This window comes from Scyliorhinus torazame, chromosome 8 (genome assembly GCF_047496885.1).
Source record: "Scyliorhinus torazame isolate Kashiwa2021f chromosome 8, sScyTor2.1, whole genome shotgun sequence".
Lineage (NCBI taxonomy): Eukaryota > Metazoa > Chordata > Chondrichthyes > Carcharhiniformes > Scyliorhinidae > Scyliorhinus > Scyliorhinus torazame.
In genome coordinates, this window is record NC_092714.1 from 250,097,181 (window position 1) to 250,120,172 (window position 22,992).

At 44.9% G+C, this 22,992-nt stretch overlaps 1 protein-coding gene across 1 annotated transcript in view; it reads left to right on the top strand.

The window, feature by feature from the left end:
- The window catches only part of lama5 (laminin, alpha 5), a 377,969-nt gene that overhangs the window by 102,610 nt on the left and 252,367 nt on the right, over positions 1-22,992 (top strand). Inside the window, exons 4-6 of the mRNA XM_072515083.1 lie at positions 14,343-14,461; positions 14,691-14,861; positions 17,908-18,005. Coding sequence (XP_072371184.1) covers positions 14,343-14,461; positions 14,691-14,861; positions 17,908-18,005 — 388 coding nt within the window. The remainder of the gene's footprint in view (positions 1-14,342; positions 14,462-14,690; positions 14,862-17,907; positions 18,006-22,992) is intronic.

Consider the following 22,992-nt stretch of genomic DNA (forward strand, 5'->3'; position numbering starts at 1 on the left):
GCCCAATCTGTACAGGACTTGGCCCCGGTATTAAATGCATGCGGCCAATTTGTTTTTGTTCGGTGTCCCAAGCAGGCACCTAAACAGATGGAGTATGTGAAGTAATGACCTGGCGTTACTGGGTTAATAAACCTTTCTGTGGGTTTTCTCTTCTCCATGTTGGAACTAATATCAAGGTAGCTAGATTCCTCATTCATCTCCACTGAATGCTATAATAAGGAATGGGGAAGCTTAGAGAGAAGGTTGTATTTATATATCAAGGTTTTGTAGGCGTTTCTCACTGATGGACAACCGTATAAATAAGGGACGAATCCAAGAAGCCAGAAGAGTAGATGTCACAGAGGTCTGCAGCACAGAAAAGACTCTTCGGCCCATCGTGTTTGCGCCGATTAAAAACAACCACCTATTCTAATCCCATTTTCCACCACTTGGCCATGGCCTTGTATGCCTTGGCATCACAAGTGCACATCTAAATACTCCTTAAATGTTATGGGGGCCTCTGTCTCCTCTACCCTTTCAGGCCGTGAGTTCCAGACTTCCACCACTCTCTGGGTGAAAGATGTTTTCCTCACATCCCCTCTAAACTTTCTGCCCTTTACCATAAATCTGTGCCCGACTGGTCGTTGATCCCTCCGCCAAGGGGAAACGTTTCATCCCGCCTACTCTTATCTATTTCCCTCATAATTTTATACGTCTCAGTCATGTCCCCCCACAGTCTCTTCTGCTCCAAGGAAAACAACCCCCGTCTATCCAATCTCTCTTCACAGCTAAAACTCTCCAGTCCAGGCAACCTGCTGTTAAAGCTCCTCTGCACCCCTTCCAGCGCCATCACATCCCTCCTATAATGTGGATTCCAGAACTACTCACAGTACTCTAGCTGTGTCTGAACCAATGATTTATACAGTTCCAGCCTATGCTGGATTCCAGATATATGCTGAAACAAATGAAAGCAGCAGGTAGAAGTGAAATGTACAAGTGTTTTTAATCACTATATTATCCCCGACTAGGCTAATGCCATGGTCTTTGCTTGTTTGTTGGACAACATGTATGGTTTCACACATTGCCATCCAGTTGACCATTAATGTATCAGATACCTTCTTCAGCATGGCACTGATTTTCATCTCAGCATCTTTTTTTGGCAGGATCAGAGGGCGGGATTCTCGCTTCTGATGGCAGAGTGTGGACGCCATTGTAAAAACCGGAGAGTTTAACGACAGCGTCATTGGACTGCTAAGTGTAGCGATCCTCTGCCCGATAGGGGTCCGGCATGGCACTGGAGTGACTCATGCCGCTCCAGCTGCCGATACCGGTGTCAAACGTGCGCCACGGGTCTGCGCATGGGTGCTGCGACCGGCGCGGATGCGCACATGCGCAATGCGACCGGCGCAAACTCGCGCATGCGTGGTAGCTTCCTTCTCCACGCCGGCCCCAACGCAACATGGCGTAGGGCTACAGGGGCCGGCACGGAGTAAAAAAGACCGGCCCGCCGCGCGGACCAGGCCACGGTGGAAGCACCCCCGGGGTTGGACCCCCCTCCCCCTCCCCCCACACCACACCAGGCTGCCCCCGACAGGATGGACACCGAGGTCCGACTGGGTAATGTTGCTAACTTTTGGTTGGCTCAATTGGCTCTGTTTTATAACCTTTGCTCTCGAGTTGCCAGGTATCTTTATGATACCGCCACGAGGTGCAAGTCCAAGTAATGATCAATAACTCAACACAATTCCAATCAAAGCACATTTATTATACACAGTAATCGCTACTCATGCACAAATTCTACGTCTAAGCTACGTCTAGCTCTAACAGGCCTACACTTAGCTTCGGACTGGCCCACCAGGTCAGGGGAACAAATAGCCTTTCGTTCGGGTTCTGAGTCTGCGGGACTCGAAGTTGGTACGGATTGGTAGCTAGGAGCGCCTATCTCGTAGTGAGCGTTGACTTAAGACTTACTGGATCTCGGCGGCAGTTGAACCGGTCACGGTCAAGGTTGGTTCGTGTTGCTGAGTGACCCGCTCAAGAAGAACGATTTGAACTTGGGGGCTTAACTTTATAGTCCCCAGGGGCTTCCCGCCTTTAGGGGCGGACCCTGTACCTGGTTCCAAGTGATTGGACTTCGTTCCAATCGCTTGGTTCGATTTCTCCAATACTGGAGCGGTTCCCTGATCGATGGGTGGTCTTGAGGTGTCCGTTGAGGTGTCCTCTTTTGTGTTGGCTCCTGCTGGCACCGGGGAGTCTGGCTTAGCTTTGTTTGTCCCAAATGTTGCGATTGTTCCCGGGGATCGCTCATCAGTATGTAGATGGCTGCTACATTATTATGCAGATGGCCGCTTGTATCGATGCTGTCTGGGCTTTTGCAGAGTTTAATACACAGTAAACTTGCACCTGCTAGTTTCTGCCTGTGTTGGCTGAATTTCCCTGCAGCCTTTGCTGTTCTCCATTTTACATCGGGAGTTGGCCAACCCAGGTGGCTACAGTAAGACCACATGTGAACGGCGCCGGTGGGACTCGGGCTTTCTTGGCGGCCACTCGGCCCATCCCGGGCGGAGAATCGGCGGACCGGCGTCGGGACGGCATCGCGCCCGGCCCGGCGATTCTCTGAACCGGCGTGGGCTGAGAGAATCCCACCCAGAGTCTTTAGTGAGGCACAACTCATTTATACAAACCTTACCACTGACTTCCTTCCCTCCACAGCTTGTAAGGGAGCCTTGAAATAGGCTCTATTTGAACATCAGGGGCGTCATTCTCCGCCGGCGGGAGTCTCCGTTCTGCCGGCACCAGGGGGTTTCCCGACGGCGTGGGGCTGCCCCACAATGGCAAACCCCATTGACCGGCCGGTGTTACGGAGACTCCCGCCGGCCGGTCGACGCAGAAATGTGGCGGGGCGGGTAGGAGAATTTCGCCCCAAGTGTCTATGTACATCATGGGACTTTAAATTTAAATACACCAATGAGGTTCCCACCTGTTGCCAGACATAGTTATACTGTCATTTTATGTTGCTGAAGCAATGTTAAACTATTATACATACACCTTTAGTTTGCCTAAACAGAAAAATTCTCACTCAAAAGTAATACCTAACAAACAGTTTGAAATGGGCCTTTGTGTCTCACTAGGGCGCCTTGTTTATAGCAGTGCTTGCTGCCTCTAAATTCACAGATGGAATATCACATTTCCAATCTTCTCAATCAAGTAATAGCTGCACTAGGGTTTATATAATTAATTTCAGGTCTGGACTGCAGGTAATCTTGTCAGTGTGCCTCGTTGAGAAATAAATTGGGGAAAATAAGCAGCACTAATTAAAAAAAATTTTTTTTTTTTTTTTTAGCAGTTAGATGCTCCTAAACCTTCAATCACTTTGTAAAACTCTTGCATGCACAAAGGTTAACTGCATTATGCGAGACGACAAATATTTCCTGTATCAAAAACAAAAGCTTTTAATATGGTAGGAAATTACGCTTTTAAGTTGTTTTTCTCATTTTCTGAGATACGTTTGTTGTTTCTTTAAGCCCCCACCCCTCAAAGCCCGGGGGAGGGAGGTGACTGGGTTCTGGATTTTCAATCACTGAAGCTAGTGCGATTTAAACATGATATTTTCACCTCCGCTGCATACATTCCTGTGAAACGGATCAGAAGTAATAGGGGGGGGGGGGGGGAATGCCTTACTTTGTGTAGCGAACCCACTAACAATCGCATTCTCTTTTGAATGCATTTATATCATTGCAATCCGTGTTGGAACGGAACTTTTAATTTGCACATGACTGATGCTAATTGCTTGCTTTTTATTTTACTCTTTATTCTAATATCGCTGTCGTGGCATGTTGTGTGCAAGGGGCGAGCGCCACTCTGCCTCCTGGTATTTTTTTAAAATTAAGGACAATCCACCTACCCTGCATATCTTTGGGTTGTGGGGTTAAGACCACGCAGACACGGGGAGAATGTGCAAACTCCACATGGTCGGTGACCCGGGGCCGTGATGTCACCCGGGTCCGTGGCGCCGTGAGGCAGCAGTGCTAACCACTGCGCCGCCATGCCATCCCATGCCTCCAGGTATAAAGGCCAGCCTGCAGCAGTTGTACACAATTGGATTTGAAGGAAATGGATTGTTGCCAAGAAGACCATCAAGATTTACAAAAAACAAAGGAGAAATTTGAGGATTTAAAGAACCTTTTGGAAAAAGTTCATTCACGGCATGTGAATGCCGCCAGCAAAGGTCAGTATTTATTGCCCATCCCTAGGCAACCGAGTGGCTTACTCGGTCATTTCAGAGGTTAACTAAGAGTCAGCCACATTGCTGTGGGTCTGGAGTCGCACTTGGGTCAAACCGGGCAAGGGTGGCATTTCCTAAGGCACATTTGAACCCGATGGGTTGCCAGTCTTGTAGTTCCCTGCTCACCATTCCTGATACCAACTAGCTTTTTATTCCTGATTTATTTAATTAATAGGAGTCTCATTAAAGGAGAATTGGAACTTCTAATTTTTCTCCCGATTGCTGAAGACTATGTCTAAATCTGAAAGAAAAACGGAAAATGTTGAGCTTTTGAAAGACAGACATACCCCAACATTTTCTTTGGCTTTTCAAACGCTGATTGATCTGCAAAGTATTTTCAGCATCGCTCAAACTTTTCTTTGAACATTTAACATTGACAGTTTTAATTTTATTCATGCAGCTGATGCTATGTTACATCATGCCATAGACAAAGCTAATAAATTGGGAAAAGCCTTGCCACAAGTAGCTATTGACACTCAGGGGAAACGAGGTAATTACTCAGAAGAAAATTGTTAAGTGGCTTAAGAAAAGAGCAGGAAATGGGATTACATCAGCACAAGTATAATAGACTGAGTGGTCTTTCTTTGAGTTTAACTTTCTATGAGTCTATGATGCAAATGAAGCCAGTGGCTCAGATGGTGCCTGCTGCACAGCTTAAGGTCTACGCTAGATATTGCCTCCGGTTCTATATCGCTGATCACTTTCTGAAGTGGACCCCATGTCCACTGTGATCTGGAGAAATATCTAGTTATTCAGTAATGTTACCGAGGGTCAAGACGCTCGTTAGGCGCTTGAGAATCTATGGTCTCACTTATATCCCTCTTGAAAGGGGACTACTGCACAATCGAGTGAGATTAAGTCAATTGTACAGCAATACACTGTACTGTCTCACAAAAAAGATGTGACTGAATGGAATGTCCTGTTCACTATTTACTTTTGCACCTCATTGTACCGTCGATGTGACCCTACCTTCATGCCACAAGTCAGCAATGCTGAATTGGCCAGGGCCAGACTTATAAAGCCAAACTACACTGCAGCCAGTCATTCTTTCACCCATATCGAGAGAGAGGTATGTTTAAATTCTACCCTCTCTTTGCTTTTTGGTGAAGAATTGATTCAGTGAAACTTTGGTCAAAACAGTGATCATTTCTTCTGCAGGAGAGATGCCTAATAATTATCTTCTTAATGTATTGTTAATGAAAGAAGAAGTTAATATTAATGAAAACAATCAAGACTTCTACAAACAAAACATTATTTGCCAGAGATAGACCGTCCTGGACCATAGACTTTTGAAGATGGCTCATTAAGAGGTTCTGCATTATCTGGACTTGTGCCAGACCCTTTTGTGAGCAAAGCCCTGTGACATTTGGCAATTTGAATTCAGTTGAGAAAAATCTGGAACTGAAGAGTGACCAGAGAACTGTTGAATTGTCATAATACCCCAAGCATTATATGTCCTTTAGGGAAGAAAGGGCCCAAGTTTCAGTTGGAAATGTGTAATTTCTTCATCTCCGTAAAATCTGAAATTGAGAGAGCAAGGTTAGAGAAGTTATGTTTCTTACATGATACCAGTGTGGGAGGGCATTGGAAATGGTGCAGAAAGGATTTTCGATAATGGATCCAGGAATGAGGGACTTCAGTTACGTGACTGGAGAGGTTGAGGCTGCTCTCCTTAAAGAATAAAAAGTTGAGAAGAGATTTTCTGGAAGTCCTTGTAATCATGAAGGATCTGGATAGAGTTAATGGGGAGAAACCTCCCATTGGTGGAAGGATCGAGGACCAGAGGACACCGATTTAAGATTGACCAAAGTTTCAACGGCAACATGAGGGAGACATTTTTTCACAGTGGTTTGGATCTGGAATGTGTTGACTGAGAACATGGTGGAGACAGATACAATCGTGGCTTCCAAAAAGGGAATTGGATAGTTATCCGAAGAGAAAAGACTTTCAGGGTAACCGGAAAAAGGCAGGAGACTGGGACTAGTTGAATAGCTCTTGCGTAGAGCCGATACACACACACACGTATAGCTGAATGGCTACCTTCTCTGCTGCAAAATTCTATCTGTCTGTGGCAGATACAAGTACGTTATTTTGATGTACAAGTTTCTGCAAAATAAAAATAGGTGAAACTAAAGACTAGATAAAGCTGTCATAATGGAGGGTTAGTTTAGCCAGGAGCAGAGGATTCCAGAGATAGTGGTTAATTAAACATTATCCTCTGTGAAGAAGGTGTGGCAACCTATCCCAACTCATAGCTACAGGGTCACAAGTTCCACAAGTATATATTAAAAATCAGCAGATCTCTATGTTCAAATAATCCAGTGGCACGCTCTGTCTATTTTCATACCAAAAAAATGATTACTTGTCTGAACACCTGTAGGCATTAAAAAAGACAAAACAAAAGTGTTTTTTTTTAAGGTGAGTTTTTAGATTTAAACTTCTCGAGTACTTTCCACTATAATCGAGGAGTACACTTGCACTTGTTGCCGTGATTTCAAGCAGGCCTTTATTAATGTGCCACCAGAGGCCTGACAGACAGCTGTGAGAGGGTCTTGAGTCTGGAATGTTTTGATGAGAAGCAGCTTAGAATGCTTTTACTATCAGTCTTTTCTCGCTGCTTCTGTCATGGGTGGGCCTCACACCAAGACTTGCCATCAACCAACTGCCCAAATTGAACATTTAAACTTCACGTTTTGTACTTGGATAACTGGCTGCCTTGTTTAATTGTTGCGTAAAGTGTCGCATTGAAAGCCTCATCTTGGCAGCTGAAGACTTAGTGAATGTTGCATCTGCTGCCGTGTAAGCTTCTGGTCACTATGGCAGCTGTGGAAACTGAGTTTCAATGGGCTGCTCTTGCCTGTTGCTAAAAGAGTGGCGATAGCCCGTCGGGGAAACAAAAATCTGATTTGAGCTAGTTTGTCCCATATATGAACTTATCCTGTCCAAATAATCCTGATCAAAAAAAGATATCCTTCCTAAATGCTTTCTTCAATTCAGTGTACGGACTAAGTTGACAAAGTAACTGGCAATGGCGCTAATGTCCACCATTATGTTTGTGATTTATTCCTTCTCAACTATTGTTTTAATGCTCAGCGTGCATGGGCATAGAGATGAAAGAGAGGAGAAAAACAGTCATTAAGATTAAAACTGCACAAAACCAACAATTGTTAATGCAATTGTTCAGTTGGATCAAAGATGGTGCCCGATAGATGGTTTAAATGTGAAGTGCTGAGGGGTGGCAATCTATGGACTTCTGCATCCTGGAGAGCTGAGGATTGAGGATATTCAAGGTTGAGATGAATAGATTTTTGGACATGAAGGGAATCAAGGGATATCAAGAGCACGTAGGCATGTGGGTTTGAGCTTGAGGGTCTTATTAACCGGTGGAGCAGGCTCGAGGGACAGTCTGGCCTTTTCCTGTTCCTGTTGTATTCAGACGTCTTAAGTGCTTTACTGTGGATTCTGTACTTTATAGGTAGTTTCTGTACTCATTTGCTTTCTCCATTTTAAATCATTTTGAGGCAATAATTTGTGGTTTGTAGCTGAGTATTAGAAAGGACACGTCGACGATCCATTTTTGTTTATTTTTCATTTAGCGGTTTACATTTTTAACATTAATGAGGGACTGCAGGGAGGACAGCTGACCAGAAGCTATTTACAGTTTGAAGCCTTCGCCCAAGGTATGGTTGGGGCAGTATAAAACAGCAGCCAGGGGCGGCAGGCGGCACAATGGCTAGCACTGCTGGCTCACGGCGCTGAGGTCCCAGGTTCGATCCCGCCCCTGGGTCACTGTCCGTATGGATTCTGCACATTCTCCCCGGGTCTGCGTAGTCTCACCCCCACAACCCAAAGAAAGTAGTGCAGGGTAGGTGGATTGGCCACGCTAAATTGCCGCTTAATTGGAAAAAAAATAATACTCTAAATTTATAAAACAAAATAAAACAGCAGTCACCGAAGTTATAGAATTGTCTCTGTGACCGTTAACCTGTGTATAGTCTTTCTCTGGTATCAGGCGGTCATGAATAACATTGCAAGCCTTCACTTACAATCAACTGCACATGAACATAGTGCTGTTTGTTTGGTTGTTTATTTGTTGCTCTGGTGCTTTGGAAATTGGCCTCAGCATGCAAAAAATCAAATGATAACACAGCAACAGCAGCTTCGGGCTATGAAGTGTAAGTTAGCATGAAAACCATTTCTGGGGCAAGGTTCTGTTTCACTGCTTGCACCGCACCAAGAACATTTCCTAGTCTAATGGGGTAAACCTAACCTGAGCAGCGAGGAAGGAAGCTGGCGACCTCGGGTTTTTTGGCTGTTTTGCAATCCCATCCCCGATTTTGCTCCTGTTTAACTTTAATGTGGAGAAATATTGAGAGGGGTGTAAATTCTGCCACCCCACCCCACCCCCAAGAATTCATTCTGCAATGCTAGATCAAGCTGGAATTATACTTGTTCTGATATGTTTAAGTCACTTCCTAAAATCTACCTCTTTGGCCAAACACTTGGTCGCCTGCCCTCACATTTGCTTCTCAGCTTTGTGTTGAGTTTCGTTTGATAACTTCGCTTTGAAGTGTCTTGGGAAGTTTACCTATGTTAAAACTTTTATAGAAATAGAAGTCGTTGTCTTCTGGTGCCAGGTAAAGAACAGGACGTTTACATTTGTTTAGCTTCTTTAGAACTTTGGCACAAATATAAAATGTTGAGGTAAAGATGCGTGGTCAGGAACTGGCCTTTTGGTGTGTTTATTGAAGGATAATTAACTCCCCAAGTAAATGTGTGGCTAATTAAATCTGTAAGTGTTATTGCTTTTCCTGTTTGTTCTGCTGCATCAGCAGCTTTATCAGCCGGGTGTTTCCACACTGAGGAACATTGTGGTGTGTACCAAATGTTTTTTTCCCCCTGTTTTGCTGAAATGTTTCTCCTTACAATTGTCAAAATACTACCTCTAATTCAAAATGCAAACTCCGTGCAAACATCATGGTAATTTCTATTGTAACTCGGTGCTGGTAGAAGTTGGTATTTTCTGTTCAGTGCATGGATTCTATTTAGAACAAAGAACAAAGAAAATTACAGCACAGGAACAGGCCCTTCCGCCCTCCCAGCCTGCGCCAATCCAGATCCTTTATCTAAACCTGTCACCTATTTTCCAAGGATCTACTTCCCTCTGTTCCCCACCCGTTCATATACCTGTCTAGATGCATCTTAAATGATGCTATTGTGCCCGCCTCTACCACCTCTGCTGGCAAAGCGTTCCAGGCACCCACCACCCTCTGTGTAAAAAGCTTTCCACGCACATCTCCCTTAAACTTTCCCCCTCTCACCTTGAAATCGTGACCCCTTGTAATTGACATCCCCACTCTTGGAAAAAGCTTGTTGCTATCCACCCTGTCCATACCTCTCATAATTTTGTAGACCTCAATCAGGTCCCTCCTCAACCTCCGTCTCTCCAACGAAAACAATCCTAATCTACTCAACCTTTCTTCATAGCTAGCACCCTCCATACCAGGCAACATCCTGGTGAACCTCCTCTGCACCCTCTCTAAAGCATCCATATCCTTCTGGCAATGTGGCGACCAGAACTGCACACAGTATTCCAAATGTGGCCTAACCAAAGTCCTATACAACTGTAACATGACCTGCCGAATCTTGTACTCAATACCCCATCCGATGAAGGCAAGCATACTGTATGCCTTCTTGACCACTCTATCGACCTGCGTTGCCACCTTCAGGGTACAATGGACCTGAACTCCCAGATCTCTCTGTACATCAATTTTCCCCAGGACTCTTCCATTGACCATATAGTCTGCTCTTGAATTAGATCTTCCAAAATGCCCCCCCTCCCCCCCATGACATCCATGAGTACAGTGAAGCTAAATAGTTAAAGCTAGTGCTTATTAACTATATACGTACTTAATACATTAATGATAAATTCATTAGATCAACTCCATCAGCAAAGACATATTTTTTAATATAAATTTTGAATACCCAATTTGTTTTCCCAATTAAGGGGCAATTTAGCATGGCCAATCCACCTACCCTGCACATCTTTGGGTTGTGGGGGTGAGACCAACGCAGACACGGGGAGAATGTGAAAACTCCCCACAGACAGTAACCCAGAGCCAGGATGGAACCTGGGTCCTCGGCGCCGTGATAGCGAAGGCATTATGACTTGAAAACGATTCAATGCCTCTGTTTAAAATAGTGGATGTGAGCACTCATTATGAACACTTGTATGGTGTTTTACACCCTCCCTGTCCAATGGGATCAGACTGGGTCATCAGTTGAATAGGAACGACTGAAATACCCACCCTCTACCCACTCAGCTGCAATTATAACATGCCTGATTTTTCAGACCGGTGAGAGTTAGGTGAGAGCCTGGTACAATTCTGCACACGGTGGTGTTATTCTCACGCCATTCTCCTTTGGATCATCCATAGCCAGCCTTCTGACAACCTAGTCAGAGGATAAAATAAATCTATTCGAAAAGGTTTAGAAATCTCCTTTCGTAGGACCAGAATCAGAGGGGGAAGGCTGTCTGGATTGGACCGCTGCTCCCTCACCTCAGATGAACCCACTGGCTCCCCAGAACCCCCTTTCCACTTCCCTTCTCTTCTGAGCTCTTTCCCCTCAGATCCCCAACCCTAGCACCCTTTTTACTTCCAGGTCATGTGACTTAACCCGGAAGCTTTGGTATGGAGGTCAGCTAGCTACATTTTAAGGCCCGTCTGTTAAAGTGGGACAGGCTTCCTGCTGCCATTTCTGGACAGGTTTCATCGACTATTTTTTTTCAGGTTCGTTGATCATGATGTTGCTTTGGAGTTTGGGAGTTAAAATGCCCACCATAGCATTTGCACACAAATCTCTCTATCCATTGTCATTTGAAAGCTGAGGGTTTTCAGATAATTTTTATTGAATTCCATAGTATGGTACGATCTGCTCTTCAGTTCACAGGGCTCTCGTAGATGATGTGCTAAATGGTTGTTTTTAAATATAAAGTCTGAGCCACACACTGGAAGAGCAGATGCAGTCTGCAGCTGGTTCTATAATACTGATATGTCATATTTGGTTTCTAAAAGCCGAAGTGCCTTCGGATGTTTTATTACATTAAAGGCACAGTATAAATTATTGTTAATACTGTGATGTCATAAGATGTGTTGTTTCTGACTTCCAATCATTAAAAAACCTTACATACTCTCTTAATAAAGCACATTTTGCACGATTATACAGACGGGGAGTTCTGTGCTTCTCTTTCTTTAGAAGCCAAAGAAACATTGAAAATTGGAGCAGGAGGAGGCCATTCAGCCTTTCAAACCTTTGCACCATTCATTTTGATCATGGCTGATGAATGATGAAATGAAATGAATGAAAAATGAAAATCGCTTATTGTCACAAGTAGGCTTCAAATGAAGTTACTGTGAAAAGCCCCTAGTCGCCACATTCCGGTGCCTGTTCGGGGAGGCTGTTACGGGAATCGAACCGTGCTGCTGGCCTGCCTTGGTCTGCTTTCAAAGCCAACGATTTAGCCCTGTGCTAAACAGGTAATAATAAGTCAAAAGGTGTAATAAGTCAAAGAAAGGAAGAATTTCTTGCGCAGAAGGTTTTAGGTTTATGCTGTTTTTCAGATAAAATAGAGAAGGGTTGCTTTGTTATCCTCCTTCAGATTCTGCCCTGGCTGAACGATTTCTCTAAAGTTGGCGAAGCTCGCAGCAAGCACGACATTCCTATCAGCCGCTACTCTGCTTCACTCCTCGAGCATTGCGATAATTGAATGGCAACTTTCCCTCTTAACTTTGACTGCAGCCCAGGCTGATCTCTAAAATTACAGGCTGCCCAGCAGGTTAGGGAAAGAACTGAATCTTAAAATCAGCCACAGCAGAGAGGGAGTATTGCCAAGTAGGAAAGGAATCTGTTAATTGAAATGAGAAGGAATGGAGAGGAAAACCGTATTGTGGGTGTCGACCAACATAAAAGGTGGACACATTTGAAGTTTTGAAATTTTATCTTAAGCTATTCAGTCATTACTTGGGGATAGAATTAAAGTTATTTTATTGGGGGGTTGTCATTTTATACAAGGATGCCTGTTAACAAAGTCAGACATGTTATGTGGATCCGCATAGCTCTTGAAGTCTATTTTACAGCACTCAACATTAGAAATTGATATCTAACCATTTTAAACATTGTGAGGCAACCTTTTAAACACTACAAAATACACAAAGGGTAAAAAAAGATCTACTTTTGGGGATGCTTATTTAAAACTGAAGTCCATTTAACTAACACTAAAAGCTGGGTGTCTGCAATGTTATGCAGTTTGAAGCTGGTACAAGCTTCAGATGTTTTTTATATGCTGGTAATTTTTTAAAAATTTGCGTTTGTTCTTTTTAAAACTAGCCACATCTTTGTAGATGCACTCATTAGTGCGTCTGAGAAACTAAGGTTGATCCCCTCAGAGGAGAAGGTCAGGAGGAGGTTTGATAGAGATTTTCAAAATCCTGAGGGGTCCAGGCAGACTAGAAGGGAGAAACTGTTGCCTTTGGCAGAAGGATCAAGAACTCTGAAGGCACCAATGTAAGACGATTGGAGTGAAACTAGCCGAGTTGCTCTGGCAGAGCACCGGTGTGGACAAGATGGGCAGAATGGCACACTTCTATCATTCTAACTGCGTTAGTAATACAGGTTCACCATGTCCCCTGCCTCCTAGGTGAGGCTGTCAACATCTAGTTTGGAAGATAGTTAATTGGAAGGAATTGATAAAAATGTAACATATGTTCCTGGATTCAATCCCAATATTGCTCTTTCTTGAGGAGGTGGCATTCCCACTTTATTGTTCTACTGTTTCCAGTCCTTTGCGTCATGCATTCACGTTTAATTTTTTAAAGAGGTGACTAAGGTAGTGGACAGGGGAATGTCTATGGATGTTATTTATATGGACTTTCAGAAGGCATTTGTTAACGTCCCACACAAGAAACCGTTGACTAAGGTGGAAGCCCACAGAGTTGAGGGCAAATTATTAACATGATTAGGAAATTGGTTGAGTGGCAGACGATAGATCATGGGGATAATGAGTCATTACTCTAATTGGCAGGATGTGAGTAGTGGTGTCCACAGGGATCTGTGATGGCACCTCAATTATTCACACTATTCATTGATGACTTGGATGATGGCATAGCAAGTCATATATCCAAATTGTAGATGATACAAAGTTAGGTGGCACTGTAGACAGCCAAGATGATCACATAACATTGCAAGGAGATATTGACAGACTAGGTAAATGCGCAAAATTGTGGCAGATAGAATTCAATGTAAGCAAGTGTAAGGTTATCCATTTTGGACCAAAAAAGGATAGAGAAGAGTCATTTCTAAATGGAAAAGGGTTAAGTACAATGGATGTCCAAAGAGATTTGAGGGTTCAGGTGCGTAGATCCTTAAAACGTCACAAACAAGTGCTGAAAATAATCAAAAAGGCTAATGGAATGTTAGCCTTTATATCTAAAGGATTGGAATATAGAGACACAGGTTATGTTGCAGCTATATAAAACCGTGGTTAGACCCGACTTGGTGTACTGTGAGCAGTTCTGGGCACCACACCTTAATAGAACATAGAACATTACAGCGCAGTACAGGCCCTTCGGCCCTCGATGTTGCGCCGACCTGTGAAACCACTCTAAAGCCCATCTACACTATTCCCTTATTGTCCCGGAAGGATATTTTGGCCTTGGAGGGAGTGCAACGTAGATTTACAAAAATTATACCGAGACGACGGGGATTAAGCTACGAGGAGAGATTACTCAAGTTTCCTCCATTTCTAATACAGGTGGAGCTTTTGTCTTCTGTTTGTAATCTTTCAATTATCTTTTAACCTGCAAGACGTCTTTCCAATTTTTTGATAATGGAGAAAATGGATACCAGTTTGGAAATTCTTCACCATGTTTTGCTGACTTGCCTGATTTATATCGCCGTTAGGGTTTGTTTTACTAATTATATGATCAACAATGTAATAACTCTTAGATTTAATTTTCTTAACCATACAACAAGCTACACATCTTCCCCCATTTAGTGTAATCACTTCTTTGTTCTTCAGCTTCCAAAAGAGATTGCATTGAGAAATTTGGAACAAAGTCTGTTGAACGCATAATAAAGGATGATGATGCTATCTGTACCACCGAGTATTCACGTATTGTGCCTCTGGAAAATGGAGAGGTGAGTGTAATGGAGTCTGATTGCTTGAATCACTTTTTTAACTAGGAGACTGATGAGGTAACTTGAATATTGCTGAATAAATGTTCTTTTGTCTGATCTGATGCATTATTTGAGTTACCCCAATGAATGTCTTGCCATAATTTATAGGCGCTGAAGATGTATTGAATAAGTGGTGACATTAAACTTTGCCAGTCTGGTTAACTAACTTCCCTGGATTCCACAATTCCAGATTGTGGTTTCGTTGGTAAATGGACGACCAGGAGCCATGAATTTCTCCTATTCTCCTGTCCTCCGTGACTTCACCAAAGCTACCAATATCCGACTGCGGTTTCTCCGGACAAACACCCTCCTGGGACATTTGATGGGCAAAGCCTTGCGGGACCCCACAGTCACACGACGGGTGAGTGCTGACCATATATCTGACTGTGTTTAATGTGGATGCATCTGCCGTGAAAATATCTGATGGCTGAGGTAGCATCTCTGCCTCTGAATAGTAAAGACCATAAAACGTTGCAACTTTGACCCAATATCCAAGCTGAGTTAGTCAATCCTGACCAGGAATGTGCGGAGGGAAAATACAGGGCACTGAAGAACTAAAGAAATAGAAGCGATGCTACCACATTCAGTCCCTTCAGCCTGCTCTGTCGTTCAGTAAAATCACGATGGCTGATCTGACCGTGTCCTGAACTCCACTTTCCTGTCTACATCCCATAATTTTTGACGCCCTTGTCGATCAAACATTTGTCCAACTCCGTCTTGAGTATATTCAATGATCCAGCCTCGACTGATCCTGGGGTTAGAAAATTCCAAAGATTAACAATCCCCTGGGAGAAGAAATTCTTCCTCTTCTCTATCTTAAATGAGGGACCCCTTATTCTGAAACTATGCCCATTAATTCTAGATTCCTCCAGGAAGGGAAACATCCTCTTGGTATCTACCCTGTCAAGCCCCCTCAGAATCTCATGAGTTTAAGTAACTCCTGTACACTGGATACGGCACAGTTTACATTTGCCATGTTCAGTTTGCTTCCTTTTTTAAACTAAATTTGGAGTACTCAATTCTTTTTTTTTCTAATTAAGGGGAAATTTATCATGTTCAATCCACCTACCCTGCACATCTTTTGGGTTGTGGAGGTGAGATCCACGCAGACACAAGGGGAACGTGCAAACTCCACGCGGACAGTGACCCGGGCCGGGATCGAATCGGGGTCCTCGCCGCCATAAGGCAGCAGCGCTAACCACCGTGCCGCCCTCAGTTTACTTCCTATGTGTGCCATAGTGTTCTCATCAACCCGTCATCAACTCAATGTAGTTCATCGTGTTGGGTTCTTCGATACGTTTCTGAATAATACAATGTATTTGTTTTGGAATACGGATCACAAAGGCTGTATAAATTCTGAATTAATATATTTAAACGGAGTAAGATATTACCATTTGTCAGTGAGAATCCTATCAACTGGCCATAGTGGTAGCACATGCGAATCTTCATCCATGAGTTATTATTGCTTGCTGCTCTTCATGGATATGAGGACCTGCATAAAGATTTTCAAAATTTCCTGCAAGGGTGTTCCCTGCATGGAGCATTGACATTTTTAAACAATTTCATCTTATAACATGGAAGTACACCATTTATCCCAATACTTGAACTGGACAGCTTGCAACTTTGGTGTCATATTTGACACTGAGATGAGCTTCCGTCCTTGTATCCATGCCATTTACTGCCTAATTCCACCTCCATATCTTCACCTGACTCCATCCCAGCCTCAGTTCATCTGCTGCTGAAACCCTCACCCATATCTTTGTCACCTCGATACGTTATTAATCGTGGCTGACTTCCAGCATTCTACCCTTAGTTAACTTGAGGCCATCTAAAACACTGCTGCCTGTGCCCTTACTACACCAAGTCCCATTCGCATATAACCTGCGTGCTTGCTGTCCTATATTGCTTCTAGTTAAGCAAAGCCGTGATTTTTAAAAATCTTATCCTTTTTTCTTTCAAATCACTCTACCCTATCTCTGTAACTTCCTCCAGCCCGACAACCCCTGAGATAAATGTGTACATCTAATTCTGACCTCTCTTAATTTTAATTGATCCACTATTAGTGGCCATCTCTTCAGGTGCCAAGGACCTAAGCTCTGGAATTCCCTCCTTAAACCTCCCTGCCACTCCTAATGCACTTTCCTCATCATTCCTTCCAAGCTACTTCCTTGACCAGCGCAGGTGCGATGGGCTTAAGGGGCCTTTTTCAAAATAAATTTAGAGTACACAATTCATTTTTGCCAATTAAGGGGCAATTTAGCGTGGCCAATCCACCTAGCCTGCACATCTTTGGGCTGTGGGGACGAAACCCACGCAAACACGGGGAGAATGTGCAAACTCTAAGGGCTTTTTTTAATGCTGTAGATCTCTGTGAACTCTATGACCACGCTTTTGATTCTCTGCTGTAAGATATAATCAGGGTTAAATTTTATTTATAATGCTGTTGGGACGTGCCTCGGCACATTCCGTTAAGTTAATGCTGTGATATAAGTTGTTATCGTTGATCCCTGGTCTGTTTTAAAGAAAATTCATTGAACATGTGGGGCGTCATTCTCCGACCCCCCAGTGGGTCGGAGAATGGCCGTTGGCCGCCGTGAATCCCGCCCCCGCCGGTTGCCGAAGTCTCTGGTACCGGATGTTCGGCGGGGGCGGGAATCAGGCCGCGCCGGTTGGCGGGCCCCCCCGCTCAATTATCCGGCCCGGATGGGCCAAAGTCCCGCCGAGAAATTGCCTGTCCCGCCGGCGTAAATTAAAGTAGGTATTTACCGGCGGGACAAGGCGGCGTGGGTGGGCTCCGGGATCCTGGGGGGGGCGCGGGGCGATCTGACCCCGGGGGTGCCCCCACGGTGGCCTGGCCCGCGATCGGGGCCCACCGATCCGCGGGCGGGCCTGTGCCGTGGGGGCACTCTTTCGCTTCCGCCTCCGCAACGGCCTCCACCATGGCGGAGGCGGAAGAGACTCTCCCTACTGCGCATGCGCGGGAAACTGTCAGCGGCCGCTGACACTCCCGCGCATTCGCCGCCCGGGGATGTCATTTCCGCGCCAGCTGGCAGGGCAACAAATGCCGTTTCCGCCAGCTGGCGGGGCGGAAATCCCTCCGGCGTCGGCCTAGCCCCTCAATGTTGGGGCTTGGCCCCCAAAGATGCGGAGCATTCCGCACCTTTGGGGCGGCGCGATGCCCATCTGATTGGCGCCGTTTTGGGTGCCAGTCGGCGGACATCGCGCCGTTGGGGGAGAATTTTGCCCGTGATCTTCTACCGCCAATTAAACAACTGAGCTTTTTGCGCTGTAGTTTGAGTATCTGTAAACCCGTATGTGTTTGCCGGGCACCTAACAATCCTTTCCTTAATGTAAAATACTGTGATAAAGTATCCGATCTCTGAACCGAAAATCCTTTTATCTTTCAGTATTACTACAGTATCAAGGATATCAGTATAGGTGGGCGTTGTGTGTGCAATGGTCATGCAGATGTTTGTGATGCGAACGATCTTATTAATCCATATCGGTAAGTATTACACTATGTGCCCCACCAGTCGAATGAGCTGTCGTCGTTGCCTCATAATAGTTTATAATGAGGGCAGTACGGTGGCACAGTGGTTAGCATTGCTGCCTCACGGTGCCAGGTCCCAGGTTCGATCCCGGCTCTGGGTCACTGTCTGTGTGGAGTTTGCACATTCTCCCCGTGGTTGCGTGGGTTTCACCCCCACAACCCAAAGATGTGCAGGGTAGGTGGATTGGCCACGCTAAATTGCCCCTTAATTGGAAAAAATAAATTGGATACTCTAAATTTATATTAAAAAATAATAGTTTAAAATGGAATGCTATTTTTTGAAAGCTTTGAGCTAATTTTGTTCGTGACAAAAGGGAAGTTAAACCCAGAAGATCATTTTGTTTTACTTTTATTCCAGTGTTAAACTTACTAATACAATTAAGCACAGGGCCATGCTTCTCCCCCTTTGTACTCCTGAAGGCCGCGTATCATTTGGGGGAGATAATCTTTTGTGGTACCAGCCTGCCAATACATTATTTTAAATGGTTGTTTGCGAGTGTAGTCAGTATTGTTTTAGACTCGGGCAGACAGCTTGGTGATGCACGTTTGTCACTGGGGTCTGCATGATTTCTAGTCAGGGTCACTGGATAAAGAGAGAAACTATTTCCTCTGGTGCAAGAGGTCAGAATAAAGGCGGGTGGAGGGGGTTGGGGGGGGGGGGGGGGGGGGGGGTGGTTGGTAATAACCCAGAGGTAGGCTTTTCCTGAAGTGATGTCAGGAAGTATATCTTCATATGAATGGTAGTGGGAATTGGCGGGACGGCTGGTTCATGACGTGGAGGACGCCAACAGCGCGGGTTCAGTTCCCATAGGGGCTGAGGTTATCCATGATAAATCCCACCTTTCAACCTTTCCCCTCGCTTGAGGTCTGGTGACCCTCAGGTTAAATCCCCACCAGTCAGCGCTCTCTCAAAAAAGGGGAGAGCATCCTATGGTCCTCTGGGACTATGGTGACTTTCGTTACATTTCAGTGGGAATATGAACCCCCTTTCTCAAATCTTTAGTGATCCTGGGTCAGTTAAAAAAAAAAAATCTAATTTGAGACTGATAGATTTCTTTTTTTTTTAATAAACGTTTTATTGAGGTATTTTCTTTGGCATTTTAACAGCAACAAAATCAACAATATAACTAACAAGACAAATAAATATATACAGTGCAGATACCGCCAACCCCTCCCGCAGGTCTTGCCATTACTTACCCCCCTATCCCTGTGAGGACAAAAGAACGTAGTGGGAATTAAGTGATGTGGAACGAGGGCCATTAAATGGAGTTAATAAGAGTTCTGTCACAATCAAATTGAGTAGTGGAACAGGCTATGAGCAGGACTGAGGGACTGAGGGAGGGTTTAAACTAGTATGGCAGGGGGGTGGGCACGGGAGCAATAGGTCAGAAGGTGAGAGCATTGAGGGAGAACTAGGGAATAGGGACAGTGGGGCTCTGAGGCAGAGCAGACAGGGAGAAGTTGCTGAACACAGCGGGTCTGGTGGCCTGAAGTGCATATGTTTTAATGCAAGAAGTATTACGGGGAAGGCGGATGAACTTAGAGCTTGGATTAGTACTTGGAACTATGATGTTGTTGCCATTACAGAGACCTGGTTGAGGGAAGGGCAGGATTGGCAGCTAAACGTTCCAGGATTTAGATGTTTCAGGCGGGATAGAGGGGGATGTAAAAGGGGAGGCGGAGTTGCGCTACTGGTTCGGGAGAATATCACAGCTGTACTGCGGGAGGACACCTCAGAGGGCAGTGAGGCTATATGGGTAGAGATCAGGAATAAGAAGGGTGCAGTCACAATGTTGGGGGTTTACTACAGGCCTCCCAACAGCCAGCGGGAGATAGAGGAGCAGATAGGTAGACAGATTTTGGAAAAGAGTAAAAACAACAGGGTTGTGGTGATGGGAGACTTCAACTTCCCTAATATTGACTGGGACTCACTTAGTGCCAGGGGCTTAGACAGGGCGGAGTTTGTAAGGAGCATCCAGGAGGGCTTCTTAAAACAATATGTAGACAGTCCAATGAGGGAATGGGCGGTACTGGACCTGGTATTGGGGAATGAGCCTGGCCAGGTGGTAGATGTTTCAGTAGGGGAGCATTTCGGTAACAGTGACCACAATTCAGTAAGTTTTAAAGTAGTGGTGGACAAGGATAAGAGTGGTCCTAGGATGAATGTGCTAAATTGGGGGAAGGCTAATTATAACAATATTAGGCGGGAACTGAAGAACATAGATTGGGGGGCGGATGTTTGAGAGCAATCAACATCTGACATGTGGGAAGCTATCAAGTGTCAGTTGAAAGGAATTCAGGACCGGCATGTTCCTGTGAGGAAGAAGGATAAATACGGCAATTTTCGGGAACCTTGGATAACGAGAGATATTGTAGGCCTCGTCAAAAAGAAAAAGGAGGCATTTGTCAGGGCTAAAAGGCTGGGAACAGACGAAGCCTGCGTGGAATATAAGGAAAGTAGGAAGGAACTTAAGCAAGGAGTCAGGAGGGCTAGAACGGGTCACGAAAAGTCATTGGCAAATAGGGTTAAGGAAAATCCCAAGGCTTTTTACACGTACATAAAAAGCAAGAGGGTAGCCAGGGAAAGGGTTGGCCCACTGAAGGATAGGCAAGGAAATCTATGTGTGGAGCCAGAGGAAATGCGCGAGGTACTAAATGAATACTTTGCATCAGTATTCACCAAAGAGAAGAAATTGGTAGATGTTGAGTCTGGAGAAGGGTATGTAGATAGCCTGGGTCACATTGAGATCCAAAAAGACGAGGTGTTGGGTGTCTTAAAAAATATTAAGGTAGATAAGTCCCCAGGGCCTGATGGGATCTACCCCAGAATACTGAAGGAGGCTGGAGAGGAAATTGCTGAGGCCTTGACAGAAATCTTTGGATCCTCACTGTCTTCAGGGGATGTCCCGGAGGACTGGAGAATAGCCAATGTTGTTCCTCTGTTTCAGAAGGGTAGCAAGGATAATCCAGGGAACTACAGGCCGGTGAGCCTGACTTCAGTGGTAGGGAAATTACTGGAGAGAATTCTTCGAGACAGGATCTACTCCCATTTGGAGGCAAATGGACGTATTAGTGAGAGGCAGCATGGTTTTGTGAAGGGGAGGTCGTGTCTCACTAACTTGATAGAGTTTTTCGAGGAGGTCACTAAGATGATTGATGCAGGTAGGGCAGTGGATGTTGTCTATATGGACTTCAGTAAGGCCTTTGACAAGGTCCCTCATGGTAGACTAGTACAAAAGGTGAAGTCACACGGGATCAGGGTGAGCTGGCAAGGTGGATACAGAACTGGCTAGGTCATCGAAGGTAGAGAGTAGCAATGGAAGGATGCTTTTCTAATTGGAGGGCTGTGACCAGTGGTGTTCCACAGGGATCAGTGCTGGGACCTTTGCTCTTTGTAGTATATATAAATGATTTGGAGGAAAATGTAACTGGTCTGATTAGTAAGTTTGCAGACGACACAAAGGTTGGTGGAATTGCGGATAGCGATGAGGACTGTCAGAAGATACAGCAGGATTTAGATTGTTTGGAGACTTGGGCGGAGAGATGGCAGATGGAGTTTAATCCGGACATATGTGAGGTAATGCATTTTGGAAGGTCTAATGCAGGTAGGGAATATACAGTGAATGGTAGAACCCTCAAGAGTATTGAAAGTCAAAGAGATCGAGGAGTACAGGTCCACAGGTCATTGAAAGGGGCAACACAGGTGGAGAAGGTAGTCAAGAAGGCATACGGCATGCTTGCCTTCATTGGCCGGGGCATTGAGTATAAGAATTGGCAAGTCATGTTGCAGCTGTATAGAACCTTAGTTAGCCACACTTGGAGTATAGTGTTCAATTCTGGTCGCCACACTACCAGAAGGATGTGGAGGCTTTAGAGAGGGTGCAGAAGAGATTTACCAGAATGTTGCCTGGTATGGAGGGCATTAGCTATGAGGAGCGGTTGAATAAACTCGGTTTGTTCTCACTGGAACGAAGGAGGTTGAGGGGAGACCTGATAGAGGTCTACAAAATTATGAGGGGCATAGACAGAGTGGATAGTCAGAGGCTTTTTCCCAGGGTAGAGGGGTCAATTACTAGGGGGCATAGGTTTAAGGTGAGAGGGGCAAGGTTTAGAGTAGATGTACGAGGCAAGTTTTTTACGCAGAGGGTAGTGGGTGCCTGGAACTCGCTACCGGAGGAGGTGGTGGAAGCAGGGACGATAGTGACATTTAAGGGGCATCTTGACAAATACATGAATAGGATGGGAATAGAGGGATACGGACCCAGGAAGTGTAGAAGATTGTAGTTTAGTCGGGCAGCATGGTCGGCACGGGCTTGGAGGGCCGAAGGGCCTGTTCCTGTGCTGTACATTTCTTTGTTCTTTGTTCTGGTGGATTTATTCCTGTTCTGTGCGTGGCTCAGGGGCATTGAGAATCATTGCTGTATTCTTTCCCCCCACTTCCGATATTCAAACCATACATGAGATATGCAAAACCTATGATTTGCCAGGGTGAAACAGGTCTCTTGCTTCTGACCCCCACCATCCCATTAAAAATGTTTCTCCTATCTAATGCTGTTGCTTAAAATTTCAACAGAGGAAACTGATCCCAAGAATAAATAAAATGCCTGTTTGTGGAAGTTTGAGAAAGTGGGCGGAGGGGACAGAAGGGAGAACACGCCTTGATAAGCATCAAAGGCAGTTCAGAGGAAGGAAATTAGACAGCGGTTTGGAGGCAAACGGGGCAGTAATATGACTCATGGAGCTGTCTGGTACAGACGGATAAATATTGTACATGAGCAGACAAACAGTCCTTTCCTAACATTAGCTTGAACCTTTATTGAAGGAAACTATGATGCATAAAATGATAGAAATTTACAGCACAATGTTTTAATTGAATGGTTCATCTACTCCGTGATGCCGACTGCTTTACTTGGGGCTATTGTCTGTGTTGAGTGAAAATAAA